Raw genomic sequence first — 17,595 nt, 5'->3', positions numbered from 1 at the left:
TCATACCGAAAAGCTTCCCAGGTTCAATAACTCGTCTGGTTGTATCCTGGTTAAAACGAGAGGAAAATATCGTTGTGTCGGGGTTCAGCTCTCCCTGATGGACACTGAAGCAAGTATTCTTATCAGCTTCAGCTTTCTTACCAGTTCATTTCTGCGTATGACATTAATATTTTTATATAGGCTGTTATTTAGGCAAACTATGTCGACAATACAAATAAAAAAAAGCAGCATAAAAAATTTCATCCTCCACGCTGCATGGCTTGGTGGATGAGTTTGGGAGTGTGTGTAAGAAACGGAATCTAAAGGTGAATGCAGAGAAGAGTAAAGTTATGGTCTTCGAGAGAAGTGAAGTCAGTGAATGTACAGTGAGGTTGGTTGAGGAGGAAATGGAAAATGTGAGTGCGTTTAAATACTTGGGTATTGTGATGAGTAAGGATGGAAGTTTAGAGGGTGAAGTGCTTGAAAGGGTAAAACAAGGAAGAAAGTTTGCTGGTTCCTTGAAAGCAGTGAAAAGAAACAGGGAAGTGAGCATGGAAATGAAAAAGTTATTACAAGGCAGTATTGTGATATCAACTCTAACGTATGGAAGTGAAGCTTGGACCCTGTTGGACGGACAGAACTCAAGAGTGAGAGCAGTGGAAATGAGTTATTTGAGGGGAGAAAGTGAAGTCACATGGAGAGAGAGAGTGACAAATGAGGAAGTTAAGTAGCGTTGTGGTGTGGATGTGGATGTGATAGGAGAAACACACTGAGGTGGTTTGGCCATGTGGAGAGGATGGAGAGTGAGAGACCGACCAGGAGAGAGTATGTGAGTGAGGCGGAGGGGGGAAGAGACGAAGGCCAAGGATGAGATGGAGGGATGGAGTGGAGAGGTATAAGAGGGAGGGGGGTGTAAGCTGGAAGCAGGGCAGTGAAATGATGAGGGACAGGGTAACATGGAGGCGATTTGTTTGTGGCTACCCCTTACGGGATTAAGGCGTCTGGCAATAGATAGATCGATAGATAAAAGACAATACTAATTTATATTATTCCGAGATAAATTGCTGGTGAAGAGATGCCAGAAGACCTATTACGCTCAAGACAGCCCGGGCTTGCGTTTCTTACACGAACCTACTGTACACCAAGGGATCTGTGCATTAATAAACCAGGACCAGCCCACATCAACTGTATGACTTCGACCTTCACACAAAAATACCAGAATAAAACACACAACCCGTTCTGACCGAGTACATCTTTCATTTTTATCATCTCAAACCTGTTTTATTCGGCCCATGAGAGACTTCACGAACTAAAACTTTTCAGGTATAGCCTTTGATAACTCCTTCAGTACTTCTGCGTCCTCAAAGAATTGGCAGGAAATGTCTGGCAGCAGCAAAGAATACAGCGAAAATGACGCGCTATGGCTGAAGGTGTTAAATGTGATTCTTTTCGGATTGAACTACGGCACAATTTTCTGTTACTGAAGGATGCGGTGACACGCCACGTAAAATTATTTGCCGGACCGTATTTAACCATTCTCTGAGCTGCAGATGGGGGAGGGAGCGGGAGGGAAAGGGGGAACAGGAAGGGGAAAGGGGGAACAGGAAGGGGAAAGGGAGGTGGAAGGGGAAGGGGAAGGGGAGGGGGAGGGGGAAAGGGAAGGGGAAAGGGAAGGGGAGGGGTAGGGGGAAAGGGAAGGGGAGGGGTAGGGGGAAAGGGAAGGGGAGGGGTAGGGGGAAAGGGAAGGGGAGGGGTAGGGGGAAAGGGAAGGGGGAACGTAGGTGACGAAAGGTAGGGGAAAAAGGGAGGCGGACGGGTACGGGGAAGGGGAGGGGGCGGGTAGGGAGAAGTTGAGCGGGGAGAGGGGAAAGGTGAGCGGGGAGAGGGGGAAGGTGAGCGGGGAGAGGTAGAAGGTGAGCGGGGAGAAGTAGAAGGTGAGTGGGGAGAAGCAGAAGGTGAGTGGGGAGAGGTAGAAGGTGAGTGGGGAGAGGTAGAAGGTCAGTGGGGAGAGGTAGAAGGTGAGTGGGGAGAGGTAGTACGTGGGGGAGAGGTAGTACGTGGGGGAGAGGTAGGTGAGTGGGGGAGGGGGAAGGTTAGTGAGGGAAGGGGGGTGTGTTAAGTGGTTGGGTTGGGTGGGGACAGAGGTGAGAGATGTTGGGGTGCGAAAGAGGTGAGGATACGGGTGGGGAAGAATGGGTAGGGAGGTGAGATAAAGGTGAGGATTCAGAGGTGGGAACATGACGTGGAATTAACGGGGTGACGAATAGGGGTGGAGTCGTGATGTGTGGAAGAGGGAATAGGGAATAAGGCAATGGGGTGGGGCATTGGGATGGGGAGATGAGGGGCCAGGGGTGGGAAAGAATGGGTAGGAAGATCGGGTGGAGTTGAGGGAGTTAGGGGTAGAGAGAATGACCAGGGAGGAAGAAAATGGGGTGAGAAGGGTACGAAGTGGGATACAGAAGGAAGAGGCGAAAGGAGACAAGAATGGGGTAAGGAATGGATAAGAAATGAAAAGGGAGATGGAAGAGAATGGGATAAATCTAAACATCCTCAGGTGGCAAGCATAAACTAATAAAGACGTCAACTGTACTGCAAGGGTCAGAAGACTGCTCATCTCCTTGAGTGCGAGAGGTTCTGCCTGAGCTGAACGCAACTGTCTGAAGACAGCAAGAACTGACGATCAAATGCACTCAGGAAAAGCACTCAGACAGCACAGTGATAACGCACCCGAACTTTTTATCTCGACTCGTAACCTGTTCTGAATCAATGCAGAATTACTTCATCCTGTCCCCACACACAATGTATATGCCAATTCTGACCCAAATTGGATCAGGCATTCATATTTTGTTCGCTCGCGCGCGCACGCACGCACGCACGCACGCACGCACACACACACACACACACACACACACACACACACACACACACGCACACACACACGCACACACACACACACACACACACACACACACACACACACACACACACACACACACACACACACACACACACACACACACGTGTAATGGAAGACGCAGAAGGGAAAGAAGGTTATACAGAATACAATGAATAAAAGGGGCTAAAATAATGGTAAGCTGGCGGCTGTGTGGAATTCCCGATAGCACACGTATCTATCGTAATTTCCTCTCTCCCACCTCTTATCCTACAATTTCGCAGTTTTCTTTCTCGTATCTCTAATTTCAACACATTGGTTTAGTTCTATATCTGTTTCTCTTACTCTCTGAATCCAAGTGTTTCCCTTTCTATTTATCATGTTGCAAAGCAGCTCGCACATTTCTCCGTGCGCCTCAAAAGACCAAAAACTGCGACAAAACACTACTGACCTTTTTACTGAACAAAGAGCAGACTCACCACCCAACTTAGCTGCCCTTTGTGGGTACATATGGACAGTTAAGAGCACTTTAGGTTAGATGAGTGCTGATTAGACTAGACGAACTGGATTTGACTAGACAATCAGATTCAATTAGACTAGATAATGTTTTAAAATTTCGTTCTCTGGTGGTGGTTGTTCATCGCTGGCTTTGCTTGCTTCACCATTAACAAACAGCAGGTTGTAGGCGCCTGTACCACGTATTGCATCAAAACTGTTATTTCCGGGACAAATTCACAGAGGATTTGTGCACACTGCTGGCAAGCTTATGAAAATATAATAACTATTACGTATTTGGCCGCTCAAAAACTCACTCCCACAATGCAGCAAAAAGACAAACAGCGCCAAACCGAGCGTCAAACAGCACCAAAACTGTTATGATTACTATTAATGCTACTACGAATCTATGCACATCGTAAGGAAGCTTGCAAAACGTAAAGGGTGTCATTAAAAACATTATAAGTGTTACTTCAGCAACTTCACCAAAGATCGCCACCATATTGATAAAAAGCATCAAATCGAGCACCAAGGAGCATTAAAACTAAATTGTTTGGGAAAGTAAAAACTACAGCGAATTTAAGCACATAACTGGAATTTTTTTGAAAAAAGTGATTCGTGACAGTTGAATTTACTGAAAATCCGCCACCATATTGCTTTTAAAAAATCCAACCAGCAAGGAACTGAGCATCAAACGGCATCAAGAACTGTTACGTCGAGGAGTTTTACCGCTACCGTTGAAGAGGTTATGAACAAGTAATTGGTGTTGCTTTTTCTCAATACGCTTGGATAACTACTGAAAAAAGGCACCATAATTGTGTTTTCGCGGATACTATTAATGTTACGGCACATATCAGGAAAATTTATGGAAGAGTTATTAAGGTTAGAGTGCATTCATAGAGAAAGTATTCTGACATCATGCTGTCCGATAATGTAGGCTGATAAAAGAACGTACAAATTAAAGTTTATTTCACTGGTTCACTGTCAGGCCATTCCGTTTCTCAGTGGCATATATATATCGCGTGTGGCAGTAAGAAACAATGTGCGCAGAGCATAACCCATGAAACAAGACGCAGTACCTACACGATCGGACAGTTTGCGTCTGAATATGTTCGGTTCCGGCCTCAGTGTGAATGCACCCTTAATTCAATGTTTTCTGTCGTAAACTCACCAACATACAACTGAAAAGAGTCAAAAGGCGCCAAACTGAGCGTAACAATGTGAGACAAGTGTGTGACCCACCATGCTTAGGTGTATGGGTTCAAAGCCCGTTAACTGATAGCATGTATGGACATCTGAAATATGATGGATAATTTCAAAGTATGCATTCATATCAGAGAAATGGGATGGCACTTTTTTTTTATTGTCAAGCTATAATAACAACATTAGGAAACTTATTCGCTCGAACCACTTCCACACTTTTTAAGTGTGAACGCTTAACATGTACGGCTCGACAGCAACGAACAGCCGTCGCTTATCCACAACGCTCTGTGGTACTTTCTGGTCCATGAATCTTCGATTTATCAACCTCTTCATCCAAGTCACTTGAACAGTCGCTGGATCTGTTTTTGTTTATGCACTACTGTGGACTCTACTATCGACCCACTTCATTACGATAACGGGAGAGTGAACACTAATTTTCTAAACCTAGTGATGCACTCTTCGGAACCCAGCATATTTTTCAGGGGACTGTGTAGAGTTTCACACTTGTTCGTCGTAAAATGGAGCGAAATTCCTGACCGCATCTGTACTACGCGCTACCTTTTTCTCAATCGACCTTTCTCTCCATCTCGACCTCAGCATCTATCCATCCTTCATTGCACCTCTCCATCTCTTTCCCCATCATTCTTTTCATTAGTACCACACCCATCCCACGTTTTTCCATCACTCCATCATTCTTCCCTTTCCTCCACCTTTTTCTCCATCTCTCGCCCCATCACCTTTCTCTCCATCTTCTCCCTATCTTTCTCTCCATCTCTCCACTTCTCCCTACATGTGAAATGGGTGAAGACAGTCACTAGGCCTCTTTGTTTTCATAATGGCACAATATCGTCCTTCACCTCTGTCTAAGTATGTAATAACATATTTTCACCATAATCATCATCACTTTATTATCTATATTGGCATCAGTCTCTCCCTCTACCTTTTTCCCACCCGACAGCGTCCGCGGGGAGTGGGCAATGCCCGGCTTTTCTCAAGTGAGAAGGACAGGAGGAGGAGGAAATGATTCTGATAAAAAGCCTTTTCTGGCAACCGGAAGCGTCCCTGAACGCAAGAGAAAAACCAGATTTGCATAACGGTAGACCTCCACTAAGAGCGGGTTGTAGGCAGAGTGGGAAATTCCAGGGCCGCCCCCCGCGCAGGTTTTACGGAAGGTGATACCCTGGGGAACTACCCCCTATGGGACGGCAGTCCCTCTGGATCTGTCAATGCCGGTATGCTCCGCATTGATATTTGAACCCCCCCCCCCATAAAAAAAAAAAAAGTTGGCACAGTGGTAGACCTCCACATGAGCAGGCGTGAAACAGGATGGGACTCCCCGCCACTCACGGTCGCAGGCCCCGGGGAAGGAGTGGAGAGGAACGCATTTTTTTTTTTTTTTTTTTACCCAGGAACACAATATTAGTAGTGGGCCTGCACCAAGGCCAGGTTACAGGTAGAGTGAGTCCCCCAGGGGTGGCCCCCAAAGGTTCCGGACAAGATTGATACGCACATTTTTTCTTTAACCTAGAAACACTAAATGTTGCACAGTGGTACGCCTTTACCCAAACCAGAGACTAAGCATGGGGTGACTGCCTCAACATCTTTCCTTCCACCTCTCCATTTTATTTTCTCCGCCTCTACCTCATTCAACATTTTTTTTTTTTTTCCATCTACTAGTTTTCTTTTTCTCTCTCTCCACCTCTATCGCAGTATCTGTCCATTCATGTTTCCTTCCCTCCATTACTCTCTTCTTCCTTCCTCCTGTCTCACGTTCCTTCCACCTTTCTATCTTGCCGCCTTTCCTTCCCCACACCCTTCCCTGCCGGTAAAAATGAGCGCAAAAGACAATAATTGGGCCTCCTTGTTTTTGTAATGGCACGATCATTTACCCCATCTCTGCCTCCACACTTTGCCACCTCTTCATCTTCCAGCATTCTTTTCTTCCCTCCATTATTCACTTCCTTCATGTTTCGCTCCTTCTCTCCACCATTCACTCTATCCCTCCAACTTTCTCCATCTCTCGCCTCTGTCTCCTTCCCTCCATCTTTCAAGTCCTCCGTTTTCCCCTCCATCTTCCTCTCCCTCCCTGCACCCTTCCCTTCCTGTAAAAATGGGTGTAGGAGAGGACAATAATTGGTGCTCCTTGTTTTCATAATGGCACATCGCGAGGCCATCAAGCTATTATCTCCATTATCGCAAAGACGCTAAGGCGGAGCAGGAGGAGGAGGAGGGAAGAAGAAGAGGGAAAGATGAGAACTTGGAGGAGAAGGAATTAGACAAGAGGGGGAACGGGAAGGGAAGGAGAGGAGGAGTTAGGGACTAGGAGGAGGAAGGGATGAAGAGGAGAGGGGAAGAGGAGAAAAGTAAGGCGGAAGGGCTATAAAAATGAAGAAGGAAAGAGGAGGAAGAAGGAAAAAGGAATAGGAAGTAAGGTGGAGGAGGAAGGAAAGAGGAGGAGGAAGGAGGAGGGAGGGTAGAAGAGAATAGGAAGAGGTGGAGGAACGGAAGGAGAGAGGATGTGTATTAAGGTGGATGAAAACGAGAGGAATAAGAGAGAAAACGGAGAAGATGGGACTAAGTTGAACAAGAGAAGTAGAAAGAGAAAAGGAACAAGAGGAAAACTAAGTGGAGGAACAGATATTAACTCAGGAGGAATAAAAGGAGTGAGGCGGGAGGGGATGAGAGACGACGAGGAGAAGGAAGAGGAGGAAAAAGACTAGAGGAGGAAGATGAGGCGGAAAGGGAGCAGAGGACGAATATAAGGAGGAAGATATGAGACGGGAAGGACGAGGAGGAGGAGGAGGAGGGCGAAAAGGACGATGAAGATGGGAAACACGACAATGTACTGACTGGGTTAATCTAGTTGTACAATAACGCATTGTTTACGCTTGGTGCCACCTCTCGTACTGAAAGTATCAATAGGCGGTCATGAATAGGAGGAGGAGGAGGAGGAGGAGGAGCAGGAGGAAACTGCTGGACTGGATTGGATTAGATCTTAAAAAATGGTGTAAGGACAGAGGCAAGAGGAGATAAGGAGGATGGTGATGGAGGAGGAGGAGGAGGAGGAGGAGGAGGAGGAGGAAAGGAGGTAGCTTTTGGACTGGATTGGATCGGGTATTAAAAAAAAAAAAAAGAGGGGGAGGAGGAGGAGGACGAGGAAGGAAGAAGTATCGGAGGAGGAATGAAGGAGTATCGGAGGAGGAATGAAGGAATATCGAAGGAGAATGAAGGAGTATCGGCGGAGGAATGAAGGAGTATCGGCGGAGGAATGAAGGAATAAAGGAATATCGGCGGAGGAATGAAGGAGTATCGGCGGAGGAATGAAGGAGTATCGGCGGAGGAATGAAGGAGTATCGGAGGACTGATGGGCAGAGCAAAAGACTACATCCTTTACCTCTCTCTAAGCACTAATTTTTATCCCCTGGTGTCAATGTAATATCCAGTGTCTCTCAGTGCAGTGATAATCGACTCAATACACTGTTATCGTCAAGTAAGGCCATGACGGCAGCATGCGATTATCAACTACAAAACTACGAGGACCAATTTCTGGAAGTGTTCTTGTCATCACCAGACCATCCCACTTCAGCTTCGTAAGAGAAGTTTCGAACAGGCAGGCTTTCGTGTAGCCCTCAGTAACCCCTCCCCTACAGATTGTCTCCCTTAATAATAATTATTAATAAAAAAAAAATGCTTGAAGGTGAAAACAATAAAATCAAGAATACTATCTATCTGTCTATTACCAAATGCCTCATTCCCATAAGGGGTGGCCACAAACAAATCACCTTCATGTCGCGCTGTCCCCCGCCATTTCACTGCCCTCCACCCAGCCCACACCCCCCTCTCTCATATACATCTCCACTCCATCCCTCCACCTCACCCTCGGCCTCCCCTTTCCCCCTCCAGCTCACTCACATACACCCTCCTCGTTAGTCTCTCGCTCTCCACATGGCCAAATCACCACAATGTATTTCTCCTAACGTTTTCTATCACATCCACATCCATACCACAACGCTCTTTCACGTCCTCATTTGCCATGCTGTCTCTCCACGTAACTCAACACGCTCCTCTCCAATAACTCGTTTTCACTGTTCTCACTCTTGTGTCCATCGAACGAGGTCTAAGCTTCGCTTCCGTACCTTTGAGTTGGTATCATACGTTAGTGTTGGTATCACAATACTATCATGCAGCGACTTTTTTACGGTACTTCCATGATCACTTCCCTATTTCTTATCACTGATTTCAAAGAACCAACAACCTTCCTTCCCTGTTGTACCCTTTCAATCACTTCATCCTCCAAACTTCCATCCTAACTCATTACACTACTCAAGTACTTATATGCACTCAAATTTTCCATTTCCGCATCATCCAGCCTCACTGAAGGGCCACTCTAACACCCACTGCCCTAACCTGTATCACTTTTATAACCCCATCCATATAAAGATTGAACAACAATGGAGACATGACACATCCTTGTTTCATTCCAACATTCACACAGAAAAAAATCGCTCAGCTCACCATTCACATGCACTGCAGCCTTAGCACCCTTATACATACTCTTCACGACTCTGTCAAACGCTTTCTCCAAATTCAAAAAGGCCACATACAACTTCTTTCCCTTCTCTAGAAGCTTTTCCACTAAAGACAATGATGAATAGCCTATCTGATCTACACAACCTCTTCCTTTCGTAATACCTCCCTGTTCTTCTCCAACTACTGTATTTCCTCTGCTGTTTCCAACTCTGTCAATAAGTATCCTACCATATACGGCCATACCACGTTGAGTACACCGCTTCCCGTCCGATCAGCGAAGTTAAGCAACATTGGGTCTGGTTAGTACTTGGATGGGTGACCGCCTGGGAACACCAGATGCTGTTGGCATCCCTATGTGTCAAGTGGGGTTGGTGGAGGATTAGTGCCCCTCCCTGTAAAACAATTAACTCTAAGCCCTTGGCCACCTCGTCTGGGATACATGGCGTCTGGCAATGAATGAATGAATGACTTATAAGACAAATGCCCCTGTGATCACACACTTCATTTTCCCCTCTTCCTTTGTATGGGGGAATAATTATACCTGACTTCCAATCCTCCGGGACTCTACCTTCCTCCCAGGCTAATCTGCACATCTTCCATATCCATTCTACTACTACCTCTCCCCCATACTTCAGCCTTTCACCATACACTCCATCAATTCCTGGGGCTTTCCACATTTTGACATTCTTCACTGCATCCACTACTTTCATCCTACTGATCCCTTCTCACCTCCCCCTTTCTCCCAGCCATCCCCTAGCCACTTATACTCGCATTATTTTCATTTTCTATGTTTAACAGTTCCTTAAAGTGTTCTCTTCATCTGTTCACTCTTTCCCCCTTCTCCAATATAAATCTACCATTTTTATCTTCACTCCCCTACTAACTTCTTTACCACCCTGTCTAACTCTCTTTACCTCTTTCCAGAACATTTCTTTACATCCCCTCCACTTTACATTTATATGCCTTCGAAATTCCTCATCCACTCTCTTCTTACTCTCTCTTATTAATCTTTTCACCTCTCTCTTCCTCTTTACATCTACCTCTCTCTTCCATCTCTCAACTTTCTCCATGCCTCTGTTTCCCATCGACTCACTATATGCTTTCTTTCTTTGTGCCACAGTTTGTCTCACCTCTTCATTCCACCATGATGTTCCCTGCACCCCCTTTCGTCTACTCTTCACCCCATACACCTCCTTACAAGCTGCACAGATTTCTTCTGTGAATATCTTGCACACACCTTCCACCTCCCCCATCTGCTCCAAATTATATTTATCCAGTCACTCCTCCACTTCTCTCCCATATTCTGCTTTTTTTCCATCCTTTTGCAACTTTCTACCCCCCCACCCCCTGGTATGGCCTACTTCTTCCTGTTCTTCCCTCCTTTTGTCCATCCACTGCATTTGTACCTTGACTTTCACCACCACCGAGTGGTGGTCAGAAAGTCCATTCCCTTAACCCCTGTATGCTCCTGCAACCATTACATACTGTCTCACTCTATCATCCACACACACATAATCAATCACTGCCTTCCGTTTATTCAGTTCACCACCCACCCTTCTCATCACTCCCCGCATATACCTGTGGATCATTTTGTGCCTAAAGAGGGTGTTGGCAATCACCAACACCCTCCCCACATGAATGTCCACTAGAGAACTGCCATACTCATCCACTTCCGCAGGCACACCCCACTTACCAACTACTCTATCCACCTTCACATTCTCTACTTTTCCATTCATATCTCCAACCAAAAACACTCTCATTCTCTCAAACTTTTCCATGCACGCTTCCACATTTGCCCAGAACTTTTCTTTCATTCTGTTTGCACGATCTTGCGTTGGCGCATACACACAATCGCCCACTCTTATATTCCTACTTTCAATCTTACCCACACACTCCTTGAACCAACTGATCCATACTCTCATATATTCTCCTTCCATCTCTTGCACACAACAATACATGCTGTCTCTATTGCCTCCTCATTCCCACCTACTCCCGCGCATATACCCCATCCATACTCCCACTCTCACCTCTCCATTTAGTCGCATTCAATCCACACGTGTCCACTTTTGCATCCTCTAGCACCTGGAAAATCTTTCTCTCTTTCACCTCTTCATTCACACCCCTTACATTCCATGTTACAATCCGGACAATGTCCTTTGTCAGGCTCTTGGTCGTCACCTGTCTGTCTGTCCCGGTCTGAGATATTTTGTTGGCATTTTTAGTTAGGTGTTTTCCGGGGAGGGGTACAAACCCTCCGCCAGCCCACTTGTTGACACGTAGGGAACACGTGTTGATTGGTTATATGGTTACCATCCAGCGTATTAAATGATTTACTGGTTTACAAAAAATCACTTGGTTTGCCACTGAATGTAGAGTTACCCTGGAAGAGAGTATCACTGCACTGAGTGAGCGGATGATGGGCGCCCCCACCAACCATTGTATTAAAGATGTTAACCCTTTATGCCGATTACTTTTTTTAAATTATATTTTTGCTATATATTTAAAGATATGCTACAGTTTAAGGCTGCCCATTTGTTGGGGAAGGGATTACTGAAGGCTATATCTAACATCTGTAGTTCAAAAAGTCTCTCTTAAGCTATATCAAGTTATCTGGAGGTCGCAGGAGAATGAATTCCCCGCGCTAGACATCAAAGGTCATATAGCCCCGCTAGGTTACAGGAGGGAGCTACCCCTCCCGGCACGGCAGACCCGGGAGCGACTTGAACTCGCGATCCCCCGATCACGAGCCCGAAGCTCTACCTCTGAGCTACCATGCCCCCGGAGAGGTCGCAGGATTGAAGTATGACACAGGAAATGATCTTTAATGTGCCCTTGCTTTCTCCCGACGATTTTATTCACGACCAGGGTGCTTTCAAAACTTTAATGAAGTCGTCCGAGACAAGGGTAAAATAAAAATCATATATGTCTTACGAGTTAATGGGAAAATAACGATGTTCTCTGACAGCTTCTTAGGTGTGTGTTACTACGGTTCGTATTTGTTCACTAATTTCCAGTTGCTCACTGCCACACACACACAATATTGCGGCTGTATATCTTTCCCCCAGCATTTCTTAATGACTCGCACCATATTCTTGCACTGCTTTTTCGTCTTACAGCTCAGTATTCAAGACATAGAAATATTGGAAATTTTATAATAAATTAAAGTGTACTGAGTATAATAGCTGGCAATTTCAAGCCAGGTTGTTAACGTGGACAGGGTATGGTTCAGTTACGAGTGACTCAGTACTGCCGCTGAACAAACAACACAGTGGTGGTTTTTTGCACACCGGGTCCACAATCAAGTGATAAATGTGTCTACTGTATATGCACAGCTAAGGATGCCATACTTATTCACATTTTTTTTTTTTTTTTTTTTAACATCCAATACCTTCAACCTCTCCAGTCCCATGACCCATTGTTTTTATAGCTATCTCCAGACCATCATTTTCACTTTGGAATAGACTTTTTGAAATGAAGCTGTTGGATGCAGCCATTACTTATCCCTGCAGTATTTGTGTGTTGTCGTAAGAGGAAAAAAGACATCTAACTGTACAACTATATAATAAACAGAATACGTCATCGGACAATGAGGGCTAACAAAGCTTCCTTTAAGCCCTTTGGTGCTATTCACCCATCATGCATTTTAATTTTGTTAGCCTCAGACGACTTTACTATGCTCAAGGGAAACCTAAGGCACCACAAATGTTAAAAGCTGACACGATTAATGCTCTGGATGAGAATACACATCTTCCTGCCATAATACAGTTTATTACGGACGATTTTATTGATCTCACTGAAATTCACAGCAGGCTAACGGTGAAGGATGAGGCTCAGTAGTAAAGGGTTAAGCTCGGTAATTAGTGCCATACAGAACCAGCTTTTAAACAATAATATAACTTTTAACTGGTTCATAGCTTATATTCTCACCAATTCCAGCTAATTCAATTACGGAAAGGAAAAGCTGCTTAGTTAACGAGCTAAGAGTTTCTTTGCGGTGTCGCCATGCTTCCCCGGAACATTTGACTGACAGAAGGCAGCGAGACACTGGGTTCATCAAAGGTTCAGACTCTGTTAGTGCAGCAGTGCAGCATTAACCCTGTGCATCGTTTCATCCTGTCCACCAAATGTTTTCTGCAAACGTATCAGTAATGTAACTCCGTTAGTGAAAAGGTAGAACTCTCACTGTCTGATTCTCCTTATCTTCTAGCGATTACATTCAAAGAAGCAACCCGCATTTTCCTTAAAGTTAATACAGAACACTTGCCAAATTCTTGGATGGACAATTTGTAACTTGTATCTGTCTGGCGTGTTATACTGATTAAAATGCAGCTTATTTAAAAGTCTTTATCATGACACCATAGTCAGGAATTAAGCTTAATAACAAGATATACCGATGAAGTTTTATGTTATTTATACATTGTCACCACAACAACATTTACGAAACGTACGTGTGTGTGTGTGTGTGTGTGTGTGTGTGTGTGTGTGTGTGTGTGTGTGTGTGTGTGTGTGTGTGTGTGTGTGTGTGTGTGTGTGTGTGTGTCCTGGTGTGTATGCGCACGCGCGTGTACCAAACTTCGTGCATGGGTTGAGGATTAGGCAAGGGATTGGCCCTTGCCCTATGAACAACAGGTCAAAGGTCTAGGTCACATGGCAAGGTCAACTTAAAACAGTTTTCTTCTGACTCAAATCAAACACTGTGGAAAGCTTCAGGCTAAAGCAAGGATAAAAGAATTCGATTTTGTGAACATCAAAAGCCAAGGTCACAAGAAAAGGTGAACAGTAAAGGTCACAGGTCAAGGTCAAAAAGTTCTTATTTGATATCAACAAAACTTGGTGGAAATGTTAAAGGTTAAGCAAGGAAAAGTAATTCTAATTTAAGAGCAACAGGTCAAGGGTCAAGGTTGCAGGGCAAAGTCAGATGTTCCGCCCTTCGACCAACTGATGTACACAGGTGCTTTGCCACTGAGTGCTCCATCTTGTTCAATTTTATTTTTCCTAAACCCTTGACGTTTTATTGCAACTTACTGAAGATCCCCATAACTGAAGGGGGCGATGTTGTTATATATATATATATATATATATATATATATATATATATATATATATATATATATATATATATATATATATATATATATATATATATATATATGCCGCGTATATTTATGTATATTTCATATATTATATATATATTTTACATATATAATTTATACATTTATACGGTTATATGCCGTTCGGGATACTTCTTCTGTAGTGAAAAACTGTATCAGTTCTTTTCTCACAACTACTGGAGGGTCTTAGAGGAAGCAGAATAATGCTGAAAGTTTACTTATTAAAGGTATTGTTTTTAAATCGACATGTGGAGAAATGTCGGTCCGAGCTGTGTGACAGTAGCTCTGTCTCGAGACTGCAGACGTGAGGGAACACAATTTGACCTAAGCAGTCCTAAATGAATCCTGGTCAGTACATATAGGCTACTGCCTTACTCTGACTTCATTCTACGCTGAATAAATACCCATACATATTATATGGAATGACCAGCAGAGGAAGCAACAAATACAGTACTTAATTATACACATGCCATTATAAATGATTTGAAAAGAAAAAAATCTCCATTTAATTTGCTGAATGTGATGCTGCCGCTCATACCTGCCCAACGTAATTTTATGCAGCTTGAAGAAGACCTCTCGTTGTGTAAGTGTTAAAATCTCCCTTTAACTTATTTAATACGATAACGCATTTTTTACAAAGATCTTCCATTAACTTATATGGTATGATTATTTCTTTTTACATTCTGGTTTTATATCCAATAAGAGTTTTATGTTGCTGGCAGTTTAAGACAGACCTTCTGCAGGGAAAGGTTAGAAACAGTCTCCCATCAACTTTTCATGATTTTTTTTTTTTTCCCATCCTCAGAATTTTATACTGCACAAGGAAGGGCTCTGGTAATGAGGAGGGTTTAGGTGGAAGACTAAACCTTTCACTCAGGTTAAGTCTTTTTAAAAATTGATTTTTGCTACCGCAATATGATTTTATTCATATTATGAAAGCACTGCATACTGAATAAGTTTTGCAAAGTTTTATTCTAATCTCAACACTACAGAATGTCACTTCTGCGATGAATAAAACTACAAAAGACAACACCGTAGGGACCGAGATAAATATCATTGTTGGGAACGGAGTAGGAGAGTGAATCCTCTACCTATTTTACCTTGACCTAAAACTGCTGTCTATCCTGAATGCTGAGCTGTAACCAACACTAAAATATGGTGCTAGTCACGAAGAACTGCCAGAGGTACCGGTAAGTGTTGAGCCATATCAGTCTTTTTTTTGCCACTTAGCTGCCGGTAACAGGCTGCAAAAGGTCGAAAACCTCGCCCATCTATGGTGGAAGTGTGTCAGCTACTTCACCGAAACATGTTGTATCGCTATCTTATCTCTTATCAGGCAGCATACGGTGTCATTCCCACTTACCGTATACATAATAATTTTAGCTCTGTTCTTTAGTTTCATAACCTATCAGAACGTGAGACACCAAAAACATTTTATTCCTGCTACCGCCAGATTATTTCCACCTGTCTGGGATCGGCCCCTAACTGGCTATGGGTAAAACAATCTCCAGCAATCCGCTAACGGCGACACAATAGCTTTTTCTTGCTATCGTCTGACGATTTTTCAACTTAAGAATGGTGTCTCCTGGTAGAGGGGTTAACAGTATCCTTCATGTATGCGTCCTACATTTCTCTCCCTGCCAATTATCTCCCTTTCTATTGACCTTTTCATATCTATCCTACTCATCCTTTCTTTTCTGCCACCCTCCTATCCTCCCTCTCTCCGTCCTTGCCTATTTTTATCCCTCTACTCACCAAGTTTTTTTTTTTCTATGCCCTTTCTCCCTACTCATTTTTTTCTTCTCATACTACCCCATCTGTCTAATTCTTTGTATATTCCCTATTTACTTTTTTGTTTTCAAAATTTATTCACTTCACACTCTCCCTTTCCTCAATCCTTCCACCAAGATTGGACAAAAGCGGATCAAAACTGTTTCTCCAATAGATGACCGACACTGTGACATTTAGTGCAATGGCATCCAATAGCTTTAACTTTTATTTTTTTCATAATCTCACTAACAGACAGATAAACCAGACCAGTCATAGCCATCTCGCACAGCACGCGAGGGTGTAATACATAAATAAACCACTCACCTCATGCGGTTCATCCGTCTTCCCTTTGACTTCGGGCTTTCTCTCCTCCTCCTTCACCTCAGGCTGCGGTTGTGGCGGCGGTGGCGGCGGCGGCGGCGGCTGTACGGGCTGCTGTGGGGGCTGTGGGGGGCGGTTATCCCTCACTCTGACAGCGGGGGGCAGCTCCACGGGCCCCCCTCCGCCACCATCCTTCTCAGGTTTGTCGGACAAGGTGACTAAAGTAGCCACTAACCACAGGGACGGAAGAGCCACCAGCAACTTCAAGAGAACCCCGCGTCTCCGTATTACCATAGTCTTGAGGAACGCCATGCTAGCAGTTCTTCGTGTTCTGGCTGCAGTGAGTAACTTCTGGTATATGTTTTTGTAATACTCACGTCCAGCTATACTAGTGGAATGAATAACTACTACTCGCCCCTTTGGGGAGAAGAATCGAGTCTTGATTCACTAATGGAATTGCTAACTTGATAAGTTTTATCCAAGAGTCGAGCTTTAGTTTGTCGATGTTCAGATTTTTCAGGGGTATATCACAGGGCAACTCTCAATTCACCACTAAGTAGTTAAGTTGGTGTCTGTTTTCCGGGAATCTCTCGGTTTGTGTTGATATTTTTTTTTAAACAGTATTATCAATCGAGATAATATCATTCATGTGTACCTCTTGTTGTATTTTTTGTGTTTAGGGCAAGTATAATGTCTTGCAGGTATTTTACTTGTAATATGCCACTATCGAGATACTTTTGAGGAGGAATGGCGTTTTTTGGCTGGGAAATTTCACTTATTATTTTCAATACATTTATTAAGGGTTCCTGCTGAACTTTTGTGCACTTCTAATATACTATTGCTGTTAAGTACATTTTCTATTGTTCTCTATTCGATGTATGCGTTGTTCGCTTTACCAGCTTTGTTTTCTATCACGCTTAGATAACAGGCTAACACTGAAGTTATAGAGCTTTTATTGTCATCGTCACTGTTCCGTACTGCTGGAGTAAGACACTGATTTCTGTTGTTCTAGTCTCTTTCTTTCTTCTTTTCTATTTTTTTCTTATCTTCTGTTCCTTGTCTACGTTATCTGGCCTTTCTAACGCTGCATCAATCCGTCTTTTTCATGTCATTTCCTGTCACGACGCCATCTTGTTAAATCTGAAAAAGAGAGGAAAATAGTTTAGATATATTTCAGATAAATTTTCAAGACCTAAAGTTTAATAAACATTCCAAATATTATACTCTCTCTCTCTCTCTCTCTCTCTCTCTCTCTCTCTCTCTCTCTCTCTCTCATAAGCCTAGTGTTCATTC

At 43.8% G+C, this 17,595-nt stretch overlaps 1 protein-coding gene and 1 non-coding gene across 2 annotated transcripts in view; one reads left to right on the top strand and one right to left on the bottom strand.

Moving 5' to 3' along the window:
- The window catches only part of LOC145394930 (putative polypeptide N-acetylgalactosaminyltransferase 9), a 329,055-nt gene extending 312,389 nt beyond the window's left edge, over positions 1-16,666 (bottom strand). Inside the window, exon 1 of the mRNA XM_080268680.1 lies at positions 16,306-16,666. Coding sequence (XP_080124806.1) covers positions 16,306-16,614 — 309 coding nt within the window. The 5' untranslated portion in view covers positions 16,615-16,666. The remainder of the gene's footprint in view (positions 1-16,305) is intronic.
- On the top strand, positions 9,330-9,448 carry LOC145395125 (5S ribosomal RNA). Its single transcript, XR_013896555.1, has one exon. It is a non-coding gene; the product is annotated as a 5S ribosomal RNA (ribosomal RNA).
- Positions 16,667-17,595: the final 929 nt, after the last annotated feature.

Source organism: Coenobita brevimanus, chromosome 29 (genome assembly GCF_032717465.1).
Source record: "Coenobita brevimanus isolate Jiangsu-jjx chromosome 29, ASM3271746v2, whole genome shotgun sequence".
Lineage (NCBI taxonomy): Eukaryota > Metazoa > Arthropoda > Malacostraca > Decapoda > Coenobitidae > Coenobita > Coenobita brevimanus.
This window is presented reverse-complemented; position numbering and strand designations above follow the sequence as displayed.